The sequence below is a fragment of the Mycotypha africana genome, assembly GCF_025528875.1.
Source record: "Mycotypha africana strain NRRL 2978 chromosome Unknown BDF20scaffold_1, whole genome shotgun sequence".
In the NCBI taxonomy this organism is placed as follows: Eukaryota; Fungi; Mucoromycota; class Mucoromycetes; order Mucorales; family Mycotyphaceae; genus Mycotypha; species Mycotypha africana.
The window spans coordinates 1537202-1561711 of NW_026515725.1; the positions used below are offsets into that span (position 1 = coordinate 1537202).

At 37.6% G+C, this 24510-nt stretch overlaps 9 protein-coding genes and 1 non-coding gene across 10 annotated transcripts; 6 read left to right on the plus strand and 4 right to left on the minus strand.

Moving 5' to 3' along the window:
- Positions 1-2147: 2147 nt before the first annotated feature.
- Positions 2148-2220, minus strand: BDF20DRAFT_t16. The gene has a single exon. It is a non-coding gene; the product is annotated as a tRNA-Thr (tRNA).
- A 3145-nt stretch (positions 2221-5365) lies between these two features.
- BDF20DRAFT_844095 (uncharacterized protein) lies at positions 5366-6490 on the plus strand. Its single transcript, XM_053079596.1, has 4 exons — positions 5366-5606; positions 5691-5833; positions 5901-5988; positions 6050-6490. Exons 1-4 carry the CDS (start codon positions 5453-5455, stop codon positions 6115-6117), a joined length of 453 nt encoding a protein of 150 aa, XP_052940585.1. The 5' UTR covers positions 5366-5452; the 3' UTR covers positions 6118-6490.
- BDF20DRAFT_844110 (P-loop containing nucleoside triphosphate hydrolase protein) lies at positions 6491-10542 on the plus strand. The gene is made up of 12 exons (XM_053079597.1): positions 6491-7040; positions 7121-7488; positions 7554-7713; positions 7779-7941; positions 8018-8154; positions 8252-8677; positions 8758-8847; positions 8914-9105; positions 9180-9537; positions 9596-9778; positions 9869-10096; positions 10176-10542. Exons 1-12 carry the CDS (start codon positions 6540-6542, stop codon positions 10331-10333), a joined length of 2964 nt encoding a protein of 987 aa, XP_052940586.1. The 5' UTR covers positions 6491-6539; the 3' UTR covers positions 10334-10542.
- Positions 10543-10809: 267 nt separating this feature from the next.
- BDF20DRAFT_844119 (uncharacterized protein) lies at positions 10810-11700 on the plus strand. Its single transcript, XM_053079598.1, has one exon. The coding sequence runs from the start codon at positions 10899-10901 to the stop codon at positions 11499-11501; it is 603 nt and encodes a 200-aa protein (XP_052940587.1). The 5' UTR covers positions 10810-10898; the 3' UTR covers positions 11502-11700.
- Positions 11701-12085: 385 nt separating this feature from the next.
- Positions 12086-12953, plus strand: BDF20DRAFT_909124 (uncharacterized protein; the record flags this gene model as incomplete). The annotated part of the gene is made up of 5 exons (XM_053083553.1): positions 12086-12132; positions 12234-12297; positions 12373-12435; positions 12513-12666; positions 12748-12953. The coding sequence occupies 5 exons, from the start codon at positions 12086-12088 to the stop codon at positions 12951-12953; spliced, it is 534 nt and encodes a 177-aa protein (XP_052940588.1).
- Positions 12930-15743, minus strand: BDF20DRAFT_919850 (uncharacterized protein; the record flags this gene model as incomplete). Its single annotated transcript, XM_053084655.1, has 6 exons — positions 12930-13411; positions 13491-13712; positions 13768-14894; positions 14987-15409; positions 15495-15613; positions 15688-15743. The coding sequence occupies 6 exons, from the start codon at positions 15741-15743 to the stop codon at positions 13178-13180; spliced, it is 2181 nt and encodes a 726-aa protein (XP_052940589.1). The 3' UTR covers positions 12930-13177.
- Positions 15744-15975: 232 nt separating this feature from the next.
- On the plus strand, positions 15976-16768 carry BDF20DRAFT_831381 (N-terminal domain of NEFA-interacting nuclear protein NIP30-domain-containing protein; the record flags this gene model as incomplete). The annotated part of the gene is made up of 2 exons (XM_053078443.1): positions 15976-16057; positions 16155-16768. 2 exons carry the CDS (start codon positions 15976-15978, stop codon positions 16766-16768), a joined length of 696 nt encoding a protein of 231 aa, XP_052940590.1.
- Positions 16769-17331: 563 nt separating this feature from the next.
- BDF20DRAFT_844135 (tubulin alpha-3 chain) lies at positions 17332-19088 on the plus strand. The gene is made up of 2 exons (XM_053079599.1): positions 17332-17755; positions 17875-19088. Exons 1-2 carry the CDS (start codon positions 17494-17496, stop codon positions 18960-18962), a joined length of 1350 nt encoding a protein of 449 aa, XP_052940591.1. The 5' UTR covers positions 17332-17493; the 3' UTR covers positions 18963-19088.
- Positions 19089-19129: 41 nt separating this feature from the next.
- On the minus strand, positions 19130-20476 carry BDF20DRAFT_844138 (uncharacterized protein). Its single transcript, XM_053079600.1, has 5 exons — positions 20408-20476; positions 20282-20344; positions 20129-20205; positions 19362-20049; positions 19130-19303 (listed from the first exon to the last, which is right to left on the minus strand). Exons 1-5 carry the CDS (start codon positions 20426-20428, stop codon positions 19280-19282), a joined length of 873 nt encoding a protein of 290 aa, XP_052940592.1. The 5' UTR covers positions 20429-20476; the 3' UTR covers positions 19130-19279.
- Positions 20477-20621: 145 nt separating this feature from the next.
- On the minus strand, positions 20622-22958 carry BDF20DRAFT_909129 (FYVE zinc finger-domain-containing protein; the record flags this gene model as incomplete). Its single annotated transcript, XM_053083554.1, has 7 exons — positions 20622-21084; positions 21146-21341; positions 21420-21532; positions 21614-21677; positions 21763-22253; positions 22330-22709; positions 22845-22958. The coding sequence occupies 7 exons, from the start codon at positions 22956-22958 to the stop codon at positions 20622-20624; spliced, it is 1821 nt and encodes a 606-aa protein (XP_052940593.1).
- Positions 22959-24510: the final 1552 nt, after the last annotated feature.

The window sequence follows — 24510 nt, forward strand, 5'->3', positions numbered from 1 at the left end:
TAACCCTATAGAAATACTTGGTATTTCGTTCTCCTTTCTCATGCCATCTGGTAGCGGAACGAAGTAAAACTTTGTTCATTTCATCCTTGGCCTCCTTATCTAAGGCATCGTTCAGCTGTTTTATCACGGCCTGTTGGTGAGTGTCATTTTGGAGATCACTGGAGAGGGATCCGGCAGATAGTAATTGCTGAAGCTCCTGCTGTAGCTTGTGGAGGCGGTTGCGTCTATGCTTTTGAAAGCCACGAGTGAAACTTTCACTGGTATCTTTCAAGGCACGATTCAGATTTTCCCACGTTTGTTGAGCAATTTGATCACCAAGCGACTCAACAGAGGCGAAAAAGGAGTTAACGACATCTGTTAACAAAGCTACGAAAGTATCATTTTGCAGTAGAGAAGTGTTAAAGCGCCAAAATCCGGGGCCAATATCATGCCTTTCCGGAAGTAGATCAATTTGTAGTAATTGGTGGTCTGTCCATGAAGCGGGTAAATATGTCTGTTGGCAGTTGGATATTCGAGGCTGATAGTTTTTGCTACAAAAAATATAGTCGATGGTGGAGGTTTGAGAGCCTCGGTGAAACGTAGTTTGACCGGCCAAAAAGCAATTGTCGAAATGTTCTAAAAGCCATTGATGCCAGGAGACAAAACGAGGGTCGTCACAGGTCTCATCGAGCGTCAACAGATTTAAATTAAGATCTCCCAGTATTATGGAAGGTGACCCTGCATGACCCGTAGACGCGAATGGTGAGGACATAAATTGTTCTAAAAAAGGTAGTCTGTTGGTGGATTGTGCAGGGCCGTAGATGTTGGTAATAGAGCATTCTACTTGTTGTAGAGTTTGATTATATACTGATGCACGTATGCACCGCTCATCAATGAAACGGTAGCATCTTGAAGTGTGAGGTTTTTGTTTAAGCATATAATGGCAGAATATTTAGTGAATAATACGGAGCAGTTGGGAAAAAGATAAGATTGAAAGTAGCTGTTTTGTTGTTGCGTGAGATGATCTTGTAGGTGGAAGGCGGAAACTTCCTGTAAACATAAGACATCCAAAGAAAGAGATGATGATTTGAGGTAAGATAAGAACACTCGTTGTGCGTTATACCCTCCTCTAAGGCGACACGAGTACATTGAGCGTCTCTAAAACGGGTATAGAAAACCAAATCCCCGCGTGTACGGTTGCCACGGAGCGATACAAGGTTAAAGTAATTGCCCACGACCGGTCCAATCTGATCAATTACTAATTTAAAAGCTTCAGATTGATGTTCAAACAATCTGCTAGGTAAGTTAAATATAACAGCTCCGGGCATGAGAGCGGTCTGTACAATGGATTGTATACGCTGAGAACGGATGTATTCAGCGACCTCAGCTTCTTCGAAAATAGTTTCGACAGTGTACAAGTCTTTTTTTCCTGAAATATCAAACTGACTTCGAGGAAGGGGTACTTTGGTTTTTAAACCTTTGGCCACGATGGTTGACCAGTTATTTAGTCCCATGCTTGGTTTGTAATTCGATCGTCATGGGTTGATCGATGACTAGAGATCTTGAATGTAGAAATGTAGTTGTTGGTTGTAAATGCTGCAATCTGATTGGACAGTTCAATAAATGTACTGAATAGACGAAAGAAAGGCTCCCAGTTGTAACTTTTTTTTTTTTTTTTGTTTAAATTCATGTGCGATTTATTTGAACAGAAAGACAGAAAATGAAAGTAAAGTTGAAGACAAATGGTATAAGAGGAGAAGAAGGGGGGCTAAAAGAGGCACATGGGCGGCACATTATGAACAGTACTCATCACAGTGTTTAAGTAATGTCTGGTGGGGACACGTTTTCAACATTCTGTAACGTGATACTTAAAGTTCCAGAGGATTGGAGTCTCTGTAATGTATTCGCTGTGGACCAGGCTTCATTGTTGATGGTTACATACCAATGGTATTGCCAAAGGGTTTCCAAAATATTACCAACTAATTCTAAGGTGTAATTCTCAGTGTATGTATCTGTTGGAAGCTTCAACTGGAGGAGAACATGCCAGACATTATCTGGAGATCGTAGAACATCAGAGAGCCAGTTGTAACCATAGCTGCAAATAGCCATAATTCACAAGAGTTCTCGAAACGTATCACGAAAATGATTAAAAAATTAAAAAAATGAAATGCCTTCTGGCGGAATCGAACCGCCGACCTTCTGCTTACTAGGCAGACGCTCTGCCAACTGAGCCAAGAAGGCTTGATATTTTTTGATATGGTTTAGCTAAAGGATGGTTCGGAAGATAAAATTCGAACTCAGAAAAGAATATGATAGGTTAGAGGGTTGGAACTCATAATTGCTCAGTGGAGAGATCAGGTTGTGAAGCGGGAATTAAATGTAGAATAGTGAACTGTATTTAAATGTCATATTGATCGAAAGAATAAACAGTGCCCTTCTCCACATTTACAATACTTACTATTAAGTTGAACCTGGACTCTTGAGTTCCTTTTTAAGTTATATACATAACATTTTCGATGTGATCGTAAATAATTGTCGTGGAAATAATTAGAACTCCGTCACATGATTGTAAGATTCTCAAATACAACAGCCAATCAAAAGTAAATGAGTTTTGAAAAATTAGTATAAATATGTTCACCTTTCTGAAGAAATCAAGAAGACTTCTCTCTATTATCTTTTGTTCTATAAACTTATACTCTTCCCTATTCTTAAAGTGTTAACTTACTTACATTTAATGTCTCATCCTTATCTACCATATTCACTTAAAAGACATACTCATCGCACTCGTTTCCTTCGGAATATTGACAGCGATCTGTTCACATTTTACAGGAATACATCTCTTAGATCATTTCCTTATAACATTGACTATAAAACATATTATTTGTTACATTCTTTGATTCAAAGAAACATACCCGTAATAAACATTAATTTCAACTATAACGATATAACTTGCTCTTGTAAACACTTTCCGCTTCAGATAACTGTATTTGAGCTAGTCAAAATTGAAGTGTTTTTATTATTCTTCAGTTGGCGTAGAGAGGTTATTTTGCTTTATAAAGTCTAATGGAATTATATTCTTTGAGGACGCGTATGCTAATCATAATTTCAGTTTCAGATGCTCGATGTGTGATTATTATACTTGGACCTGCATCTCATTATATGTTGTGCTGTACATAACCTGTATTGGATACAGTATAGATAGACCGTGATGGGATGTATTCTCTACTTGGTTGTACGTCCTCGAGTATTGTAGTTGTTATCTCATCAAACACGTTAGCTATCAAAATTACTTTACTTGATTTCTACCCTTTGTCGTATTTGAGGCACGATGGCAATATATTATATGAGTAAATCATTCAAAAACTCTAACGAAATGTAAAATAAAACTTGATCTCAGATATGATTATTGCTCAAATCTTTGTTCCCGTTTGGTAAGCGGTGTGTTCGATTGAAGACATTTGAACCTTAGATCAAATGTATACTGTGACAAATAAAGATAAAATAAGAAAAGAATATGGATTAAGGATAATTCCTATGTGAGATTAGCTACCTCACATAAGATCTGAACAGGTTATCTTTATGAAATATATTTTACTTGGTTTATCTATGGCTATATGACGCTTAGGTATATAGCAGGATTGATATATGTACTCGTAGGATATATTGATCCAACAACCAGAACATAGTAGGTCTCGGTACTGCTCCCTGCTCTGGAAATAAAGTATGGTTAGAGATAAAAAGGCTCAATCACTCTTTATTAATACAACAACTGTTCACGCAATCAAAAGAACACCACGCACGAATATCTCTTCCTAGCTAACATCTATAATCATTCCCACAGTATCTGAGCTACACCACTGGTGGCCGATAGAAATTGGATTATAGATATAGCTGCATGATCACTCTGGATCTGCCAGGATAGCACATTACAAATCAATCCGCTCTGGGATGGACGAGTAATTATCCATTCAAAGGGAAGACCTATTCTTTTACGCAAACCTCTGATTCACTGAGTATTATCTGACCATAACACATCAGTGTCAGCTATAGATCCCGATACAATCATTTTGTAGACAGCAAACACAATAAGTCTTTATTAATAGCAGTAATCTTAGATTTCTTTTCTTTTTCTTTAGTTTGTTTTGGGAAAGAGAAATAAAGACGGTGGTTTGATTTCGTTAAGCTTACGTGTTTATTTTCTCTTGTGTTATTCTTTACCTTTATCTTATAGTTAAAACTAGCAAATACCACACCCTTTACAATACACAGACATCCATTCAATGCGTTTTTATGACTAAATATTTCGCTACAGTAGTAAAAAATTGTTGGTTTGTTCGGATAAGATGTGTGGTTTTTAATAATCACTAAGGCCAAATATACACAATAATTCACTCAAACAGACTATGTGTATTTTCCTAATCTCCTCACACTACTCATCAAGGTCATAGACACGTACCTTCTCCGAACAATTTATTCATTCCAAATGATATAAAAGAGATCCAAATGCTAACTTAGAGTAAAGGCAATCAGAAATCTCTATTACAGCCTCGCTATTTAACTTAGTCCACTATAATCTCTGTACTAAATGAGATTTACATAGGCAAGCGTCAAGGCTGTAGTAATGTCATGTTTAATAAATCATATATCCAAAATCAGTCTAGTACTTTTTGACATGATCTGTAATACAGTATCTCTATTGAAGATTGAATTGAGGATTCAGGATTCACGACTCCGTACCAAAGTGTCTCTTAGATATAGGAGGGTTGAATATGTGATGTCTTTAAATATCAGAAATAATTATTTGCTTAGCTAAAAGAGGTGACTAAGTGAATCAGCGAGACCGAACAAGACTTCTCAACTTGAATTATTTTGTAGTTTATAAATTATATGATCTTTTAAACGAATGCGAGGTAGAACTGAGCGTATACTTGAATTAAGAAAGTAGTAGGGACAACCGAGTTCCTGTCAATGAATTGTACAACGCCACTGCGATAAATCTAAATAACTGTAAGGTTAAAGTGTTGCCCGAATCTTACTTGTTCCAGTGTACCATAATTGGGTTAAGGCAGTAGATCCGGATTTCTTTGCATGTTTTTTATGAATTAAAGGTCTTGAACTATTTACAATGTTTATTTAATATTTGAAATTGATTTTCCAAAATCCAAGATATGCGGTATTCCATTGAATTCAAGGCAGGCATGCAAATTTATCTGTTCGCGCATACTCAGAAAAAAGAGTTTATCTATACAGCATTCAGTTACAATAGACTGATTATTGAGAATTACTCATCGACACACTTACATTCTGCAAAATAACACCGCACCTACTTAATACTGCCAAGAATTAATTGCGTGGCTGTTCGGCTGTTCCGGTCGCTTCAGGATTTTCTTAATGTCCATTCCGCTTATTTTTTGTTTCTTTCATAGTCTTTGTATGCTTCCTTTAGCCGAACATTGATACTGTTCCAGCTGAAATGAAAAAAGCTGCAGTTTTAACCGGCAATAGAGATCTCTTAGCATATTATAATTTATTGCCTATCTACGAAAAGTATGTTAAGCCTTTTTCATCAGCAGACAGAGAAGGAGGAATCGACCCAACGTTAATGCCGTACTTTGCAAAGTTGCCTGGTATGTCATAAAGTAATATGAAGCTTTGAATTGGATTACAAACTAGCGAAGCATCTGACGCGACATATTCTTTGGCTTCAATAGGCAAGTTGGATACAGAATATGACGGATATTTGCTCAAGATTTTGCGAGATCCGCAAGCAGTTGAGACAGGACCAGAGATTCGACCGCTTGATGCAGACAGCTTACGACGCGCATTTTCCTTAAAAGAAGGCCCCATCCCAGGCGTATGTGTCCAAGTGAAAATGAAAATGAGAGACTTTACCTAGAATAATTATTTGAGATGTATTTTAGTTTGATGCTTCAATCTTTGGTAGTGACGAAGCAGATACTGACGATTATTCGGGACAGACTGTTGGAGGTTTAGACAAAGATTTATATGGTTAGTGTTTCGAAACTTCTCTTTTAAAGTATACAATTTAAATATTGATTTTGGTTTAAAGAATTGGACCACAATGGTGAGAGGAAACACAAGAAAAAGGTATTTAGATTCACAAATATCAGTACCTAGCTTTTAAGTTAGCTATATCAAATTCACCTATTGTTAGAAGAAGAAGAGAAAGCATGGTCATGAATATGAGGAGGATGGTCATAGTGACCACCGTAAAAAAAAGAAGAAGAAAAATAAAGTAAGTTCCTGCTTACAGCTTCAATAGATTGTTTACGGTTTCTGATGAAGTATGTCATACAGACCGTGGAAAGCGCAGTTGCAGAAGATCTTTGAACTAGTACAGTAAGACAATTATGATACCAAACAGATATGAATTCTCCTCAAGGAACAGAACAGTGCTCTATCCACTGTATGAAGAAAACATCACGTAACTTAGAGCTAAACAACCAATAAAACTGTTACATCATTTTATCTGCAGAAATTTGCATAAAATTGCTTTTTTGATTTACTCTTTCAATTTTTGTGAATTCGATCGATCGCTGATGTCAAAGAAACCAACAAAGAATAGCAGTACCAGGCAAAACAAAAGGCAGAAACTTTCGGTGCCTTTGCCAGACGTTCTTCAGCAATTAAAAGAGAAGTTTGAAAGGCTAAACTTATTCTGCGCCTTCTGCGATGCACGGTTGACAACTTCCATGACCATTCAGAACCTACAAAAAGCGGTACCTCAGCTGACATTAGAAGATCTTGCTGCGATTAATGTTATTATCCCTAACTTTGTGAAGTTTCACCCGTTGACTGAGCAAACAATCGAAATTGAATTTGGTCGACGAGCAAATAAACGATTCTCAAAGCAAAAACATGCACAGGCTTTGGGTAATCGAGGAGATGAGTGGTTAAAGTATGGATTTGCTAAAAAAGGAAACAATAAAGAAGACATATTTCAAGCTACCAAGCCTGATAAGGTTAAAAAGTTGATAGAAGACCAAAACAATTTATTTGTGAAGTCTCTTGAAAATTTTATAAAACAATGCGAGGAGAAGGTAATGAATGATGAATTTATGCTACCTATTAAGTTACTTGAAATTGATCGATGATAAATGTGTTATTAACCGTATATCAGAACGTTAAAATTGAAGATTACTTAACGGCAGAATTACAGAAAAATATACCTGCTCTCCTAAGAAACCACGATATCGTCACTGAGCAAAATGATATCAATGTGCCATATGAAAATGAAGGCACCAAAACCATGTCTGAAGTTATAGCAGGGTTAAAACAGTTGAGTTTTTATGGTGGTCAACTTGAGTCTGATGATAATCAGAGAACATTTCCAGCTGAAGAGCCGGTTTACGGTGATATACATTTGTCAGAGGAAATAAAATCGGCTCTTACTGAAAATAACATCAATCATCTGTATGTGCATCAGGCAGATGCATTGAATGGTCTATATGAAGGGAAACATGTCATTGTATCTACACCAACCGCAAGGTAAGAAAACAAAATTTTACAAATATGGCATTTATCTTTTTTCCTAACGAACTCTCATGCTTTAGTGGCAAATCTTTGATTTACCAAATTCCTGTATTAGAGGCCTTACTAAAAAATATTGAGAGCAAGGCAATGTATATATTTCCAACTAAGGCTTTGGCACAAGATCAAATGCGTGCCCTTCAAGATATTATACGAAGGATATCCAAATTATCTCATATCATGGTAATAGAAATAGTTTAAGTTAAATGATAAAAGATATCGTTGCTATAAGGCCTATCCTGTACTAGATCTCAACGTTTGATGGTGATACGCCATCAGATCAGCGTCCATACATAAGGCAAAACTCTAGTATCATCTTCACGAATCCTGATATGCTTCATCATTCGATTTTGCCCAGTATGAAATCTTGGAGGCATTTTCTCTCGAAATTAAAATATGTTGTTGTTGATGGTAGGTTTACCAATTTACGCTCATTAATACACTTTGGAATTCTTCTGATCACTTCTTTCTTCATTCTCCTCGCAAGAATTGCATACTTACAATGGTTTGTTCGGTACTCACGTCGCCTTAATTATGCGCCGCTTAAGAAGACTTTGCCATGTTAGTGGGAATGATAATGTTCAATTTATATCATGTAGTGCTACTATAGCTACCCCGGACGAGGTAACTTCATTATCACCCATCTCAGCATTTTGAACAAGCTTATACTGACTATCTATGAAAGCATATGAAAACAATTTTTGGTATCGAAAATGTAAAGTTAATTAATGTAGATGGTGCACCACATGGGAAAAAAAAATTTGTCATCTGGAATCCAGCTTTATCCACACCAACGGACGAACTTTCCGAGCGAAGAGGAGCTGTTGCCGAAGGAGCCAACCTACTTGAGTACCTATTAGTCAATAAGATACGTACCATAGCTTTCTGTAAAGTACGAAAGACTTGTGAACTTCTAATGAAAGAATTGAGAGAAAAGTTAGAGCAAAAACAAAGACGGGATATATTAGACAAGGTTATGAGTTACCGCGGTGGTTATACACCTGATGCTAGGCGAAAGATCGAAAGTCAAATGTTCAATGGACAGTTACTAGGCATTATCGCAACTAATGCGTTAGAATTGGGTATAGATATTGGGTCGTTAGATGCCGTTCTAATGATCGGTGTACCGTGGACCATTTCTGCTTTAGTAAGTTTATTCACAAAATAAACAAGATACATGAAAGTTGCGTGTATATAATATTGAGCGATATAATTCTGTCAAACTAGTGGCAACAATCAGGTCGGTCTGGTCGCCGCAATGCTGATTCCCTATCCTTGATAGTTTGCGATGGAAACCCATTAGACCAATATTATGCTGTAAGTTTGCTCATATACATCTAATTAAAGCATTTGCACTGACAAATAATTTTTAATAACACTCAGCGTCACCCAAATGAACTATTTAAGAAGGAGCCTGAAAGCTTAACAGTAAATTTGGAAAACTCGATAGTGATTGAAAGCCATATACAATGCGCTGCAGAGGAAGAACCTGTTCATGCAATGATAGATCAAGAATATTTTGGCACCAGTTTACCGGCTATTTGTGACGAACATCTTACAAAAATTGGCGATTACGTAAACATAGCTACTATTTGAAAGCTAAAGCAAACGCATACTTGCTTACCCTTTTTACCAAAAATTAATTCTAGCTGTATAGACCAGACCCAAAATATCGACCATATCCATCAAAATTCGTCAACATACGGAATATCAATGAGGAGACATTTGCTGTCATTGACGTTACTGAAAATCGAAATATCATACTGGAAGAGATTGAGGTTCACAGAGTCGGGTTTGAAGTATATGAGGGTGCCATCTTTATTCATCAAGGACGATCTTATCTTGTCGAAGAATGTAATATCGACAAAAAGTACTCTAAGGTTCATTTAACCAATGTAGATTGGACAACAATTCAAAGGGATTACACAAATGTGGATCCAATAAGCACAAATTCGACGAAGAAAGTGTCTGATACAAAAAATGTTGTGTGCCTTGGGAAAGTGCGAGGTATATGGTTTTCTTAAAAAGCGTAGTCTCAGATTTGACATATTAAACTATGTTATAGTATCTACGGTTGTGTTTGGGTATTATAGAATCGATAAACGTCGACGTATTATGGATACACACGAAGTTTATATGGACCCTATCCTTGTAGAATCAAATGGTGTTTGGGCAGACGCGCCAGCAGTAGCTTTAGATAAGCTGGATCAACTGGGTATAGACCCTATGGCAGCTATTCATGCAGCTTGTAAGGCTCACACACAACCACGTAGGACTGAGCGAAAAATTTAGTTACCAGTTCTAATTGTAGTTCATTGGAAATTTTCTTTTTTTTTAGCACATTGTTTGATATCACTGCTACCTAAATTTGCTTATTCAGTTATTGTTGATCTTCGCACAGAATGCAAGAATCCTCATGCTACACGTCAAAGACCGGCTCGTATTGCTCTGTATGAGACGCAACCCAATGGTGTAGTAGGACAAGCATTCAAATTTTTTGACAATTTGGTTGACATTTCTATAAGACAAATTGAAGAATGTGTCTGCGAATCAGGCTGCCCCTTATGTAAGTCAGAAATTTTTGTACAAAAGTTAGATTATTATAACTATTGACAAATTCATGTGCATCCCTTGTTGCCTTCTAGGTATTCATTTGTCTGTTTGTTCTGAACATAATCAAGTATGTTCAAAAGAGGGTGCACTGATAGTTTTACGCGCTCTACGCGGTATTCGTGAATTAATTAGTAGAAAAGAATTAGATAGACTCACAGCAGCAACTTCTTATAATGAAAACAGCTTATGAAGAAACAAGTGATCCTTAAACTATAATTTGCTGGTCTTTAAAGAATGATTGTAATATCTCTGTTCCAAGCAATAGAGCTCTTTTCCCTTACCATTAAACGAATGCAATTAATAAATTTCCCGACAGAAGTTACACCATTCTTTTTGGTCGTAGATCTGTTTGTTCCAGCGATCAAAAATCTATAACTTTTCTATACAAACCAAAAAAAAAAAAACCAAAAAAAAACCAACCAAAATCAATTGTCCAGAACAGGAAAGTGAAGTGCATCATAAATGACATAACAATGTTTTCCAGTTGTTTGGTCAAACGTTTTAGAAATTGTCTCAATACTTAATGATGATGATAACATCAATTGTAATCTATTACCATTATGAACAATAGAAAAGGCTTGCATAAAATTTTCATAATGTTTTACTTAGTGGGAAAACAAAAAATTGTCTTAGCTGCTGTATTCACGCGCTTTAGGTAAGGGTTTGCAGGAAGATATAAAAGTCGCAAGAAAATTGTGTCAAATAGAAATACTACTTTCTATCTCACAGAAAAATAAGAAAGATAAAAAACTAATATGGAGCAAAAAGAAGAAATGAAGATTGTGCAAGACATTTTGCCCATTCAACTGTATTTGACTGATTGGCATGTTCGTGTTACCTGGATCGCCTTTATGACCCTTTTTGTATTATGGGGTCTTGCATGGTGGGTTCGTAATGCTTTTGGTGGAGATAAAAGCACAATAGCTCCTGTGGCAACCACTACCACCACAACAACTGGTACTGTAGACCCTACTCTAACAAATGATCCTAACCGTACTGGCGCCGTTACCGATCCCGAAATTGGTGGCACTGCTGGAACCACTACAACCACTGGTCATACAAAATACGCTACAGCTCCCTCTTGGACTCAAAACGCTTTCAATCGGCTCAACCGTGCTCATGATTTACTTCGGGATTTGGTACTAATGCTACTTTCTGCCTTGTGTATTAACACATTCGCTCGTGCTTCTACACGTGCAGTAATGATCCTTGCTTGGATTTTCGTTGCATTTGCTATTGTCTATTTCTTTGTCGAAGCTGGCTATGAGCATCGTTACCTTAGACTTGTCTATTGCTGTATTTTCTATGGTATTGCTCTTGCCATTGTGGGTCTTGCATATGCCCAAGGTTTCTATTAGATATAGAGCTACACTATCGTTTTACCGCTAGTACACTGTACCATAAAAACGCATTACTAATTTAATTTATGTTAATCTAACACCTACTACTACTTTTTACAATACTTATAATAACTATTAATAATAAATAGTACACTTTGTCGTATAATGTATTTATGTAATGTTGACAAGACATGGTTTCTATATATGAAAGTAGAATATCTAGAATATGTGTTTAAATGCCATTGTATTTTCCAGAATAGGGAGCATGTTGCTCATAACTTAGCCCGCTAATTTGTGTTTCAAAACGAATAAAATTCCTAAATGGATATTCTGCTATGCTGCTCAGAAAACAGAGTATAGGTCAAGACAATTTATACCTAAAACAATTAATGGCATACGAAAAGTTATGAAGAATGTTTGTTATATTATTTGAACAGTAGAAGTCCTGCACTGTTTTGCTCAAAGGACTTAATTGTGCTATTCATTCAAGCGAACGAAACAGTCACCGCAAATTAACATCAAAAGCATTATCCTCAAAAGAGATATGTTCGTACTTTATATTAACGAAGCGGCTTTTCCCCTACGAATCAGTCCTAGAAACGATGTCTAAATGGTCTGTAGATTTTAGTTCACTTAACGCATCTAACAGGTTAGTGTAGCGCAGCTTAAAACACAACTATAACTACTAGTACTTGAACGCAGAGATCACTCAACTTTAATGTTGACTTTCGAATGCATCATTACGCTTAGTTGTAAAGTTGATAACCCTATAGGTTTTGAGCCTTCTGCATTATCAAAATTTGATAAGAATGAGGTAATGCATACATCAACAGAGAATGATATATGGCTATCAATTCTATTGTGGAGATATTCAACAACACTATTATAGAGAACATACCGTCAGCTTAGCCAAGCCAATCGCGATGAACTTCAAGTAACTCTTAAAGTGAAGGTTGACATACATTCCTACAAAACTACAATAATTGATACAGGACTTAGCATTCACAAATCGGTTGTACATTTCTTTAGAGAGCTTGGGATGTCGCTATGGGTCCAGCTAAAAGTATACCTATGAACGCTATCATGATTTATATGTCGGGAACAAGTCTGCAAATTTTCACAGTCATGGTGACAGCCATGCTTTTCTTCCAACCCATCAAGGCTATCATGTCTGTTCAAGAGAGTAAATATTTTATGAAAAAGACAACAGGGTAATACGAGGAGCATTAGAATTCTGATATTGCTAACACCATGGCAAAAATAGCCTTTAGTCGTTTTGAATCAACAGGAAAAGCCAAGACACTGCCAGGTGCTGATTTATTGACTCCTAAACTAACGTTTATAGGCCTTCATCTAGTTACTATTCTTATGGGCATTTATAAAGTGAATGCAATGGGATTATTACCAAACACAGCTTCAGATTGGCTTGCATTTCTCCATCCAAAAGAAGTACTTGAGTTTGCAGCCTAAAATCCATGAAATTTAGGCAAACAATAATACGATCATTTATTATATACGAGAACAAACGGAAAACCATCGTCTTTATAATTTATATGCAACATAAAATGTAAATGATAATACCAAGGAAATACAAATGGGGATAATATAAAAAATAAAACAATGACATCCTTTTCTTTTCTCTTCCTTCAATATTATGTACAGTACATTAAATTCTTCTATGAGAAGAAGGAAATTTATTTGGAAGACGGGGGTTCAGTTGTACTGTTGCTAGTAGCAGGGCTGCTGTCAATGGATACTGAAGCATGATTAGTGCTGGGATCTGCCTCGTTTGTAACCCATTCGAATTGCAATGCACCCTTTGGAAAATTTTGACCCATTGCCATAGCTTTTTCAGCCTCAAATCGTTGACTGTATTGAACATACAATTCTGAGTCCTTCTTATCAAACGCTGTAACGTTGCCGAATTGCTAGCGAGATGGAAAGAGAAAAAAGTTAAAAATCCTTCTTCTTTAATGCACGTTCAAAGTTATACAACTCCATTTATACCTCGAAGTGTTGACGTAGATCAGTTTCAGTAGCCTCTGCTGGTATAGCCTTTACAACAAACTTTTTAGGCCGGTTATCTAATGTCATTCTTGTAAAACCGCCTCTCATACGTGGCCAGCCACCACCTCGTCCCCCTCTACCATAATAACCTCCACGACCACCTCGGAAGCCTGGCGTCTGAATGCCAAGTTGTGCAGCCTGACAAACATTGGATCCAATAGCCTGCATTAGTCCCTTATTCATATCAATTTCCAAGTGAAAAAGTCTTTGCTATTACCTCTGCCTCCAGACGAGCAAGTTCCTTTTTTAAATCTTCAGTTAATACTTTGCCAGCTGCTCCTTCTTCTGTCGCAACATCAGCTGTGGTGTCAGTAGCAACAGCATTCTGTTGTACAGTATTGCCTTTTGCAACTGCTGTTCTGGAAAGATCAATATCTCCCTGAATTTTTTTCAATTGACCCAGCAAATCTGCTTTTTCAGCCTGTGTCATGTTGCTGCTATTGTTTGAGAGTTTCTCTAACAATTTTTTTTGCTCGTCAATTTGTTGCTGTAATTGAGCTTCCCGTTTTTTTTGAACTTCTAAAATCTGTTTAATATGTTCTTGTTTACTCTTTTGTTGTTCTTCTCTCGCTTTGGCCAATTCAGCGGCACGAGCAGCTACTAGTTCAGGATCAGGTTCATTTACTGCTTTAGACTGTGTTATTGTCGATTGTTGCTGTTGTACAGCAGAAGTAGCATTAGCAGGCGAGGCAGGTGCTGCAGCTGGATCCTCTTTAGCCCAATACACTTTTACAAAACGATTATCAAAAATAGGATCTGGTGAACTATAAGCTCTCTGTGCTTCAGCATGTGTACTGAATTGAATAGTAGCTTTTTGAAGATTTGGTTGAACACTGATGTTTGTAATTGTACCGAATTTAGCGAAAAAGTCGTTGACGGTGGAAATTTGACAATTTTCGACAGGAATCTTTTCAACCGTCAGCGTATTGTTGTTAGAGTTTGACGCATTGTGTTGATATGGATGATGTCGAGATGAATATCCGCCGCGGTTACCGCGATTTGGCCCTCCTCCACGTCCACTGCCTCTGCCGCCAGCGCCACCGCCGCGCATATTGTTCATCATCATCATATTCTTAAACATTTCCTGTGTGGGTATCAAACCAGCAGGAGGTATAAATCCTCCGATATTGTTTGCTGCTGGAGGTAAGATGCCAGACCGTTCGGGATCATAAGCATCTGTTGCCAAACCAGGCATACCGAAGAAAGGGGGAGGCTGAGGTGGACGACCCATAGCTGGAGTGGGCCCGCTAGGGGAGGAGAAACCTCTAGTACCGTCATTGACAATTATTCTATCTGAACCGTGATCATAAGGACACATATCTCCTCTCATACAAAATCCTTTCTCTATCAATAGATAAAAATGACAATTAGGAAACATTCCACAGCGGAAATACTTGAAAAAATCACAGTTTAAAAGGGCAATTTGACAGTCTTACCATTGTAATCTCTACATTGAGGCCTGTTTTGCCCACGTCGATCCATACCACCACGTCCTCTCATACCTCTATTGCCTCCTCTGTTATATCTATTGTCGTGAAATTGATTATCATTTCTATCGTCTGTTCGATGATATTTCGAATAAGCATTACGATTATCATCGTCTAAACGGCGTTTATATGAGCTGCGGTTGTCTCTGGGAGGCGTGGTAGATGCAGTTTCAGCTCTCTGACGTCTATGTTTGAAGTTACGATCATCGTCCTCATCGTCTGACAAGTCATAACGGTTACGTTCTTTGTTTTCGTTCTCAACGCTGTGCATAGAAGAAGATGGAGTTGCTTCTGTAACTGATGCTGTGGTAGTTGATTCAGAAGTAGATCCCTTGATCTTTGTGAATAAACGGTCAATAAAAGGGAGAGTTTCTGTATAATAGAATGGCAACAGTTAAAAAATGGTTGAACTTTCCTTTTCCATACACGCCGTTTTGAAAAGAAAAAACCAACTTACGGTCATCAAAAAATTCGTTTAGTTTATCATTAAGGCTATTTCTCAGATCATCATTCATATCCCCTGGGCCAATTAGAGCAACTATATATTGAGCCAAAACTGAAGGATCAGCATCGCACCTAAGTTTCGGAGACAAACAAAGATTAGTTAGGAAACATTCTACGGTCAAATGATCACTTTGTAAAAAACTTACAAAGAAGCAACCTCCTTGCTTACAAAGTCTTCTAGGTCATCAGGTAGTTTGGGCATTTGTTTTTTTGATATTGATGAGAAAGAAAAGGAGTGTGAAAAAGTTTACAAAGTCTTCTTTACTTTATGTCACGCTTTTTTCTAGAAATCAAAAAGGAATCTGAAAATCGACGTTTTTTGTTCTCTGTTTTGCTACGTCATTTGTGACTGATATTCTCAGGGAAATGGAAAGACAGAAAAGCTCACTTGAAAGTGGTAATCTACTTCCCAATCAAGCAATCAGTTTCATAAAATGTCGTTGAATTTCGTTACTGGTGCAATTGTAGAAAACGACGAAGAGAAACAACTAAAAACAAATAGCACAAAAAGTGAAGGTAACTAGAAGATACCTATCAACCCATTTCTCTAGTTACATATAGTAGTATAGTAGATCTACAACTATTTCTACATGCATACTATACTAAATATTAGTTGTTCAAGAGGAGTATGACCCACGCACTTTATATGAGCGCCTACAAGAGCAAAAATTGTTGAAGGAAGAAAAATTTGCAGAAGAGAGTCGTTTTGCTAACCATATCAAACGCATCGATGAAGACGAAGCTGAATACTTTAAAATTCTCGCTGAAGAGAAAGAAAAGATAGAAAGTCAACGAAAGTTAAAAGAGCAGCTAGAATTAGAAGAGTTTCGCCAAGCTCAAAATTCCATAATGGTTCCTGCCCAGGCAATTTTACCAGCAACTGTAGCGGCAACGCATATCAATGATAAAGGGAAGGCAGCGAAAAGTAGTCTTAAAGCGGCAACAGTAAAGAAAAGCACTTTAACAAAAGCAGGAGCAGTAATCATGAAGAAGAGAAAGCAAGAAGACGATAGTGAAGGATGCAGTCCAAGAAAGAACTCCTATGAAGGAAAGCAGAACGAAACAGATGGGTTGCCATTGAAGAAAAAGAGCAAAACTGAAGTAACAACGAGTCCCAAAGAGGACAAGCGCAGTACAGAAGCAGTTAAGAAAATAACGCCAGCAGGATCGTTATCACTGCTCGCGGCTTATGATGATGGTAGTAGCAGCAGCAGTGAGAGTGAATAACTCTTGATGAGCAGAACGGTCAATCCTCATATAACCTTTAAATCAAAACAATTTTCATCGAAGCATTTGCATCCAACGAAACACAACCAAATTCTCACAAATTATGCTTGCAGACTACTATATCCTTGTTATGATATTAGTTCATACCTCTTCATTAATATTTATTAATAAACATTCACTACAACTATGATTGTCGAATTGTCAGTATGAATCTTATTGTAAATACAACGATTATACTTGACTTTTCATCGCAACATTACGAATACATAAAACTACGTCGTGTAAACGAACTAACTTCTCAACGTTCGATGAAATGTATTTCAGCGAATGCCATTTAGATCAATAGTTTGCAATCTGGTTTAGAATCTTGTGTTGAACAGCCTTCAACATGTCAAGTAATCCCCTTCCTATTTTGTTCTATTTGCACCGTGTATCTTTTGAGATTTCAGCTCCTGAAAACGTACATCGTGATTTATTCGAGTTGATTGGTGCGGTTACTAAATTAGTTAAATTAACATCTTCTGCTGGAGAATTTTTTTTTTTTCTCTTTTTCTTGCACGTCAAAGATTGTCCCTTCCCCTCAAGTTTTTCTTTTTCTTCTTTCTTCCCCTATCCATAAATCTCTTTGTTGTTTATTCTTCCTTAACTTTAGAATAAACAATTTTTTAAAACACCCTTATAAAAGACAAACTACATATACCGAACCTTACTCTTTTAACAGTACCATGAGAGAAGTTATTTCTATCCACGTTGGTCAAGCCGGTGTCCAGATTGGTAATGCCTGCTGGGAACTCTACTGTCTTGAGCATGGCATTCAACCTGATGGTCATATTCCTGATGAACATAACACAGGTGATGATTCCTTCGACACTTTCTTCAGCGAAACTAGCTCAGGAAAGCACGTACCTCGTACTGTCATGGTGGATTTGGAACCTACTGTCGTTGATGAAGTTCGTACTGGTCCTTATCGTCAATTGTTCCATCCTGGTAAGTTTTTTTGGACTAAAGATTGCTACCTGCAGTCTTCACTTTGCTTGGAAAATATAAGGGAGCACATGAGAAACTCATACAAATCTGCACCCCTTAATTTATACATCACAAAATAGAACAACTTATTACTGGTAAGGAAGATGCTGCCAACAACTACGCTCGTGGTCATTATACCGTCGGTAAGGAATTGGTCGACTCCGTTTTGGATCGTATTCGTAAATTAGCAGACAACTGTACCGGTCTCCAAGGTTTCTTGGTCTTCCACTCCTTCGGTGGTGGTACCGGTTCCGGTTTCGGTGCTCTTTTGATGGAGCGTCTTTCTGTCGATTATGGCAAGAAGTCTAAGCTTGAATTCTCAGTCTACCCTGCTCCCCAAGTCGCCACTTCCGTCGTTGAGCCTTATAACTCTATCTTGACTACTCATACCACTTTGGAACATTCTGATGTCTCTTTCATGGTCGATAATGAAGCTATTTACGACATTTGTCGCCGTAACTTGGACATCGAGCGTCCCTCTTATACCAACTTGAACCGTTTGATCGCTCAAGTCGTCTCTTCTATCACTGCCTCTTTACGTTTCGATGGTTCCCTTAATGTTGATTTGAATGAATTCCAAACCAATTTGGTCCCCTATCCTCGTATTCACTTCCCTCTCGTCACTTACGCTCCCATCATCTCTTCAGCAAAGGCTTATCATGAGCAGCTCTCTGTTCAAGAAATCACTAATGCCTGTTTCGAACCCAACAATCAAATGGTCAAGTGTGATCCTCGTAATGGTAAATACATGTCTTGCTGTTTGTTGTACCGTGGTGATGTTGTTCCCAAGGACACCAATGCTGCCATCAGCAGTATTAAGACCAAACGTACCATTCAATTCGTCGATTGGTGTCCTACTGGTTTCAAGGTCGGTATCAACTGCCGTCCTCCCGCTGCTGTTCCTGGCGGCGATTTGGCTACTGTTCAACGTGCTCTTTGTATGTTGTCCAACACTACTGCTATTTCTGAAGCTTGGGCTCGTCTTGACCATAAGTTTGATCTTATGTATGCTAAGCGTGCTTTCGTTCACTGGTACGTTGGTGAAGGTATGGAAGAAGGTGAATTCTCTGAAGCCCGTGAAGATTTGGCTGCCCTTGAGAAGGATTATGAGGAAGTTGGCTCTGATTCATTAGGTGATTCTGAAATCGAAGATGTTGAAGAATATTAATTTGTTTAGCCCTATAACTACCCTTCATTCTGAGCTATTTTACTCAAAGTCCATTTTATAACTGTCTTTCTTAGTTTAAATGCTCATGAAAGAAATAAAAGATGAATCATCATTTTGTCAAAGAATGTATCTATTTTCTAGTTCGTTTTTGAAAAATTTGACAGTGTGTTAACAACGGGGGGCAAAGGTTTGATTATGCACATTGTTGCAGTTTATTTCAAAGTGAGAATTAAGAGTAAGACCAAACCAAGATAATGTTTGCTCTTCAATGATGATTGTTAACTTTTCATTAAAGATATGGTAACTTAAACCAACGACTATCTTTGAAATTCTCTTCTAGACTTATTGAAAAGAGATGTTAATGCAAGGAAAATGGGTCAGTGAAGATTTTACTATTACCTGATAAACTGCTGTATAATAACCTGCATAATACCAAGCCATCATCAAATTCGATAGAGCACTGTCCTCGCTTTGGTCTTTCGTAGGCGGAGGTGGTGGCATGGGCGCCGCATAGGATGCTGGTTCGTCAGGGTTGGTATATGCATATTGCTGTTCATCATTCTGCTGGTAATAAGAATTATCTGATAAGTCATTATATTGTTGTTGCCCTAGTTGCTGCTGTAACCTCTTATGTTCTCTATCTGCATCGTTTCCTTTCTTTGATCTTTTTGTTTGTTTCTCTGTTTCTTTTGAAGCATTTTCAACAGAGGGTTTCATGCGTATACATGACTCGTCGTCAGTTGCCGAGATTGCCGCAGCTTTTCGTTTACTTCTGCTAGTCTGTCCTTTCTCACTGTATGATTTTGTTCTCCCGATATCTTTGTCAATTTCTTCAATCCAATGCTCTGATCTTGCCTTTGGATTACGTTCATTCTCTTGAAACTGGTCTTCTTCTTCGCCGTGGACGATATTGTATTCCTTATCTGCTACTGCTAGTTGCTCTTCTTCAGCTTCTTCATCGTCGTTTTCTTCATCCACTTCTCGAGCCTCGTCAGTAGTATTATCGGCGAATATGGTTAATGGAGAGGTACCTAGGTCCATGTTTTTGGTTACTGTAGTGGCTGATTCCTTTATCGACTTTTGCTGCCTATCAATTAGAGACAATTTTGTAAATGAAATGTAAAATTGACTGCAACTGTCGTAGAGAAGAGATATTGTCACTTTACTTAAGTGGTAAATTTTTCAGCAGGTCTTCAGTAACTTGCTTTGAATCTGTGTACTGCTCTTTTGCTTCATGACATCTCTATTATAACACAAAGTTATGTAAGTAGTGCTTCTTTTAACGCAGGCATTCACACACTGAAAAGACAATGAATTACTTTAAAACTGCTAAGGGTTGCATCCCAAAACTCTAATACATTCAAATCCCAATCAATTTCAAGCTTAACATTTTGGTGTGAGTCTCAACAATTCAACTTCCTTAAAATATCTTTTATATTGAATACCTCTCCTTTAGTGCTTGGCATATTTTGTTAATGTCGTGAAAGATCTGATCAAAAGTCGTAAAGAGATTTCAAAAAAGGGAGTAATTTATTATATAATCAAATTCAAAATTATGCTCCCACCCATTTTTGCGGGGAATAAAACGTAAAACGTAGAATACAGGATACTAAACCTTCTTGGACAGTTATTTGTGCAACTATTCCTAATCATGGTTATCTAATCTCCACCAAGTAATTGTTGTAAACGCTTAATTTCAATCAGTAGTTCGTCCAAGCTTGCTTTTAACGTTTTTACATCGTCGTATTTCCTTTCTGCGTTCGCTTCTTTTATAAAACCTTCAACTAAACTATATTGTTCTAAATACGTCTGCAATTGTGTTTCTAACTCAAGTTTCTCAGATGATTGTTTCTTTTTCTTCTTGCTATTAGTTGTTTCTGTTGCTGTTGATGTCTTCAAGATGCGCGGTAACATTTGTAGGGGCAACATATTTTGTTGCAGATAAAGGTTGGCTGCAGTACATATATTGTTCTGCAATCGTTTCATACATGATGATCGAGCTGGTAACGCTCTGATAGATTTCGCCAGTGCATCATATAGCGTAAAGTTGTCGAGCAATGTCTTTCGAATTTTAGCAGCTTTGACAAACATATCATGTGAATGCGATTTTATGTTTTTTTTCCTAATGTAAGCGATTGTAAGAAACAGTATTTTCAAATCATTCAACTGTATAGAAAACTCACTCTAGAAGCAGTATTGCATCATGAAACTTAGGTAGCATCTTTTCGATGTTTTCCCTTGCAATTGCTAGTTGACTATACAGTTGGAATATAGGCAAGGGCTTGGATGCTTCTTCGTTTCGCAATTTCCGCCTAAAAACGTATCTCTGACAATCACGACATGCACGGGTATCGCCAACAGGTGTGTCGTCAAAGGTATCTATAAGAGTAGAATCAAAACGTATACCGTAAATCAGAGAAGCACTATGAAATCAGTTATTTATTACCTTTAACATACCAGATGACATGTCTGTAAATAAGGGAATCATTTTCGAACATTTAATATTGCCACAAACTACCTTGCCGCATAGACGGCAATGGTGTTTTCGATTGATCAAAGTGAATATGCTCCTTTATATGCGCCCAAATGAATTGAATTCAATTCAAACTTGCCGTTAGATGTCATGGAATAGTAATTATAATAATACTTACTCACAATAAGGACAGGCTCTCACTGATGCATCATCTTCCCATTTTATAACTGATTGTTCGCCATCTGTTAATGAAAAAAAAAAAAAAACCCTGTCAATGCGATGAACTGACCAAATGACCTGACCCAAATGATATTCTAATTCTTTTACCTCGATATTTTAGCTTCATACTCAAAATACTATTTGGATTCGACACGAATGACGACTTTGGGGAAAGCATACTTCCTAAACTATCCCTCGAAGACGTTGAGTCTGACTTATCCATGGCTAAGCTATTTATTGAGGTACTCGAGGGTGACAATAAGCCATTCGATTTGTAAGTCTTGTTCAAGACTGAGGATGTTGATAAGGCTGAAGAGAGCTTTTTCATATCAGTCGATTGATGGATGATAGCCAATTTTTCCAATCGTTTCTCTAGCCGATTGCATTCTAAATGCACTCTGTCGATTGTCTTTTCTCTTCTCTTCACAAGCAGATCTGTCTTGTTCCTCGTCACACCTGCTGTTTCTAAATAACCTTTTCGATGCACGAAACAATTGAGACACACTTTACACCATATACCATGCTCAGGGTCATGCTGTGCTTGCTTGTTAAGTTTGATTTCGTATTGAGTATGCAAATCACAAAATAGTCTACCGCATCTAAAAGAGTACAATAAAGCGAATCAATAACTTTGTTGCTGGTTACGGCAGAGTTATCACAGCTTTTAGGGTTTACTTTCGGCAATGTTGCTTCCCTGAACCAGCTTTTCCTACTATCTTGCGGCATCCTCGTATATTACATTTATCATTGCCCGTTTCACGTTGCCAATGATCTCGTGTGACATATTCATTTTGTTTATCGATATCTGATACGAAGAAGTTTGGACTCGAATTACTAAAGCTGAGGCCTTGAAAGCTTATGAGGGGAGGATCCACCCACTTGTTGTTATAGTAGTTGTTGGACGAAGAAGGAGTTGAAGGCGAAGAACCCAACCTTGCAGCCGTTGTTGTTGTCGCAGTTGCTGATAGTGAATTTGCTACTTTCTTATGTGCATTTTTTAACCACGATAATAATGCTCCTTTCGAGTCTTCTTCACTATGTTCAATATCTAAATGCTATTGCGAAAATTTGTGTTTCAACGGAGAAGACAAAAAGCGATTTTGTGTTAGGTAAATGCACTATACTCGATATAATACACAAGAGAAGTCGTCGTGTCTTTCAAAGGACTAACATTATTATGTTTTGTGTACCCTATTTAAATTTTCCAGAGATTGACAATTCAATGTACATATAGGACATAAAATGCCTTCTGTTGGCACAAAATCGTCATATTTAAAACCATTCAACTGTTGTCCAGTTGTCATTTACTCAAAAATAAAAGTGATGTGTCAGGGTAACCCACTGAGGTTGTATATGAACGTATTTCGTCTATTCTATTTGAGGGTTCGGATTCTGTCTGTAATGAATAGACCACAATTCTGATATTATCGGTTGAGGGGAAACGAATAGAGAAGTTGCTTGACGAATGAAAGATGCTTAAAGGAATCAGCTTTGTAAGGCAAATGCCTCTACAAAGTCCGCAGTGTAGCTCTTTCCCAATTTTCATCACTTTTCCGTCTTTACGGAGTCTACTCTGTCCGCCTTGACCCCTAGGCGGGTCTTTCTTTGGACATCCAAGTATTGTGAGAATATTATATTGATGACAACACAAATGTTAGTTGTTACAAATAGCTTCCCAATGTATATGTAACGTTAAATAATAATCCAAAAAAAGCACTGAAAATGATGCACAATTACATAGAGCAGTTCTTCTTTTTCCTTCTGTGCAGCCATAGTCAATAAGCCAAAATTGTGAATTTGAAATTGTCCCAGTTTCCTTTTGCTTTGTAAGAGGGAGGCCTTGTAGGTCGTCCTCACGGTAGTTTCTCTCCCCGTGGTAAAATTATTGATGTTTGCACCGTTACCAACAAGATGTCTAAACGCTGAGTTTTGTCCATGCTGTTCTTTCTGTCTTTTTATTGCTGTTTTACAGAAAACAAATGATCCATCCTGTGCACCTTTCCATACCTGAATCTAACACACATTATTAACTGATATAAAACCGATCATTTCCCTTCTGCCAGTGCCACATAGTGCAGAAATGTCAATAAGAAGGGCACATCAAGCTTAGCTACAGGCTCTCCATTGCTCCACTTGCTATAAAAAGGACATCGATCCTTTGGACGTCCCTATTCACACCCTTCTTTGGCCTGGTACAAAAAAACCATCGAGAGAAAAACAACTCTTTCCTCCGTGGCAGCTTTAATTAAGCTGAGGAATTAGAGATTGCTTTTGATACCCTGTCAACAATATTGGTGAGAGCTTCAACCGACAGTGATAGTGAGAAAAATTCTGATCCCACAATTAATAACATTATGTTTGAAGACGATTTCTCCCTTAGCAACTGTGTACAAGGTCATGAGCAAAACTACAAAACTGACGATGCTTCTCCAGCATGCAGTATATGCATAAATAGGCAGATTTATGTAATCCAGCATACTACGCTTCGCTATTGTTTTGAATAGCTCCATAAGTACTGGGAATTTCAGTAACTTAACTTGCATTTCGACAGCCTTTACACATCTGCATATCTATGGACCTATGTATATGTGGGTCATTTCTTTTGACTAAATTTACGTGAGGTGGAGAGAAGGCTGTTGCTGATCACTTTAGTGACCCTGGCGCTGTCTGTTAGACTTAGCTCTGAAGTTTTTCTTTAAAAAAACTCATAGTACACGTCATACTAATAATGACGGTTCTTGCTGTTCAACCTGGTCAACACTACAGCACTGATGAGCTTTTACTATGAATGTTCAAAAATGTGAGAATAGCATAACATAGGCTATTGCCTTTAGTTTAGGCCATTCTATGTTCAAA

Coding starts and splice junctions, on each gene's coding strand:
- BDF20DRAFT_844095 (XM_053079596.1), top strand. CDS start 5,453: ATGAAAAAAGCTGCAGTTTTAACCGGCAATAGAGATCTCTTAGCATAT. Junction 5,607..5,690: donor GTACTTTGCAAAGTTGCCTG/GTATGTCATAAA, acceptor TGGCTTCAATAG/GCAAGTTGGATACAGAATAT. Junction 5,834..5,900: donor AAGAAGGCCCCATCCCAGGC/GTATGTGTCCAA, acceptor GATGTATTTTAG/TTTGATGCTTCAATCTTTGG.
- BDF20DRAFT_844110 (XM_053079597.1), top strand. CDS start 6,540: ATGTCAAAGAAACCAACAAAGAATAGCAGTACCAGGCAAAACAAAAGG. Junction 8,848..8,913: donor CATTAGACCAATATTATGCT/GTAAGTTTGCTC, acceptor AATAACACTCAG/CGTCACCCAAATGAACTATT. Junction 10,097..10,175: donor CGAATCAGGCTGCCCCTTAT/GTAAGTCAGAAA, acceptor GTTGCCTTCTAG/GTATTCATTTGTCTGTTTGT.
- BDF20DRAFT_844119 (XM_053079598.1), top strand. CDS start 10,899: ATGGAGCAAAAAGAAGAAATGAAGATTGTGCAAGACATTTTGCCCATT.
- BDF20DRAFT_844135 (XM_053079599.1), top strand. CDS start 17,494: ATGAGAGAAGTTATTTCTATCCACGTTGGTCAAGCCGGTGTCCAGATT. Junction 17,756..17,874: donor TCGTCAATTGTTCCATCCTG/GTAAGTTTTTTT, acceptor ATCACAAAATAG/AACAACTTATTACTGGTAAG.
- BDF20DRAFT_844138 (XM_053079600.1), bottom strand. CDS start 20,428: ATGCCAAGCACTAAAGGAGAG. Junction 20,345..20,407: donor TGCCAAGCACTAAAGGAGAG/GTATTCAATATA, acceptor CAAAATGTTAAG/CTTGAAATTGATTGGGATTT. Junction 20,206..20,281: donor CAACCCTTAGCAGTTTTAAA/GTAATTCATTGT, acceptor GTGTTATAATAG/AGATGTCATGAAGCAAAAGA.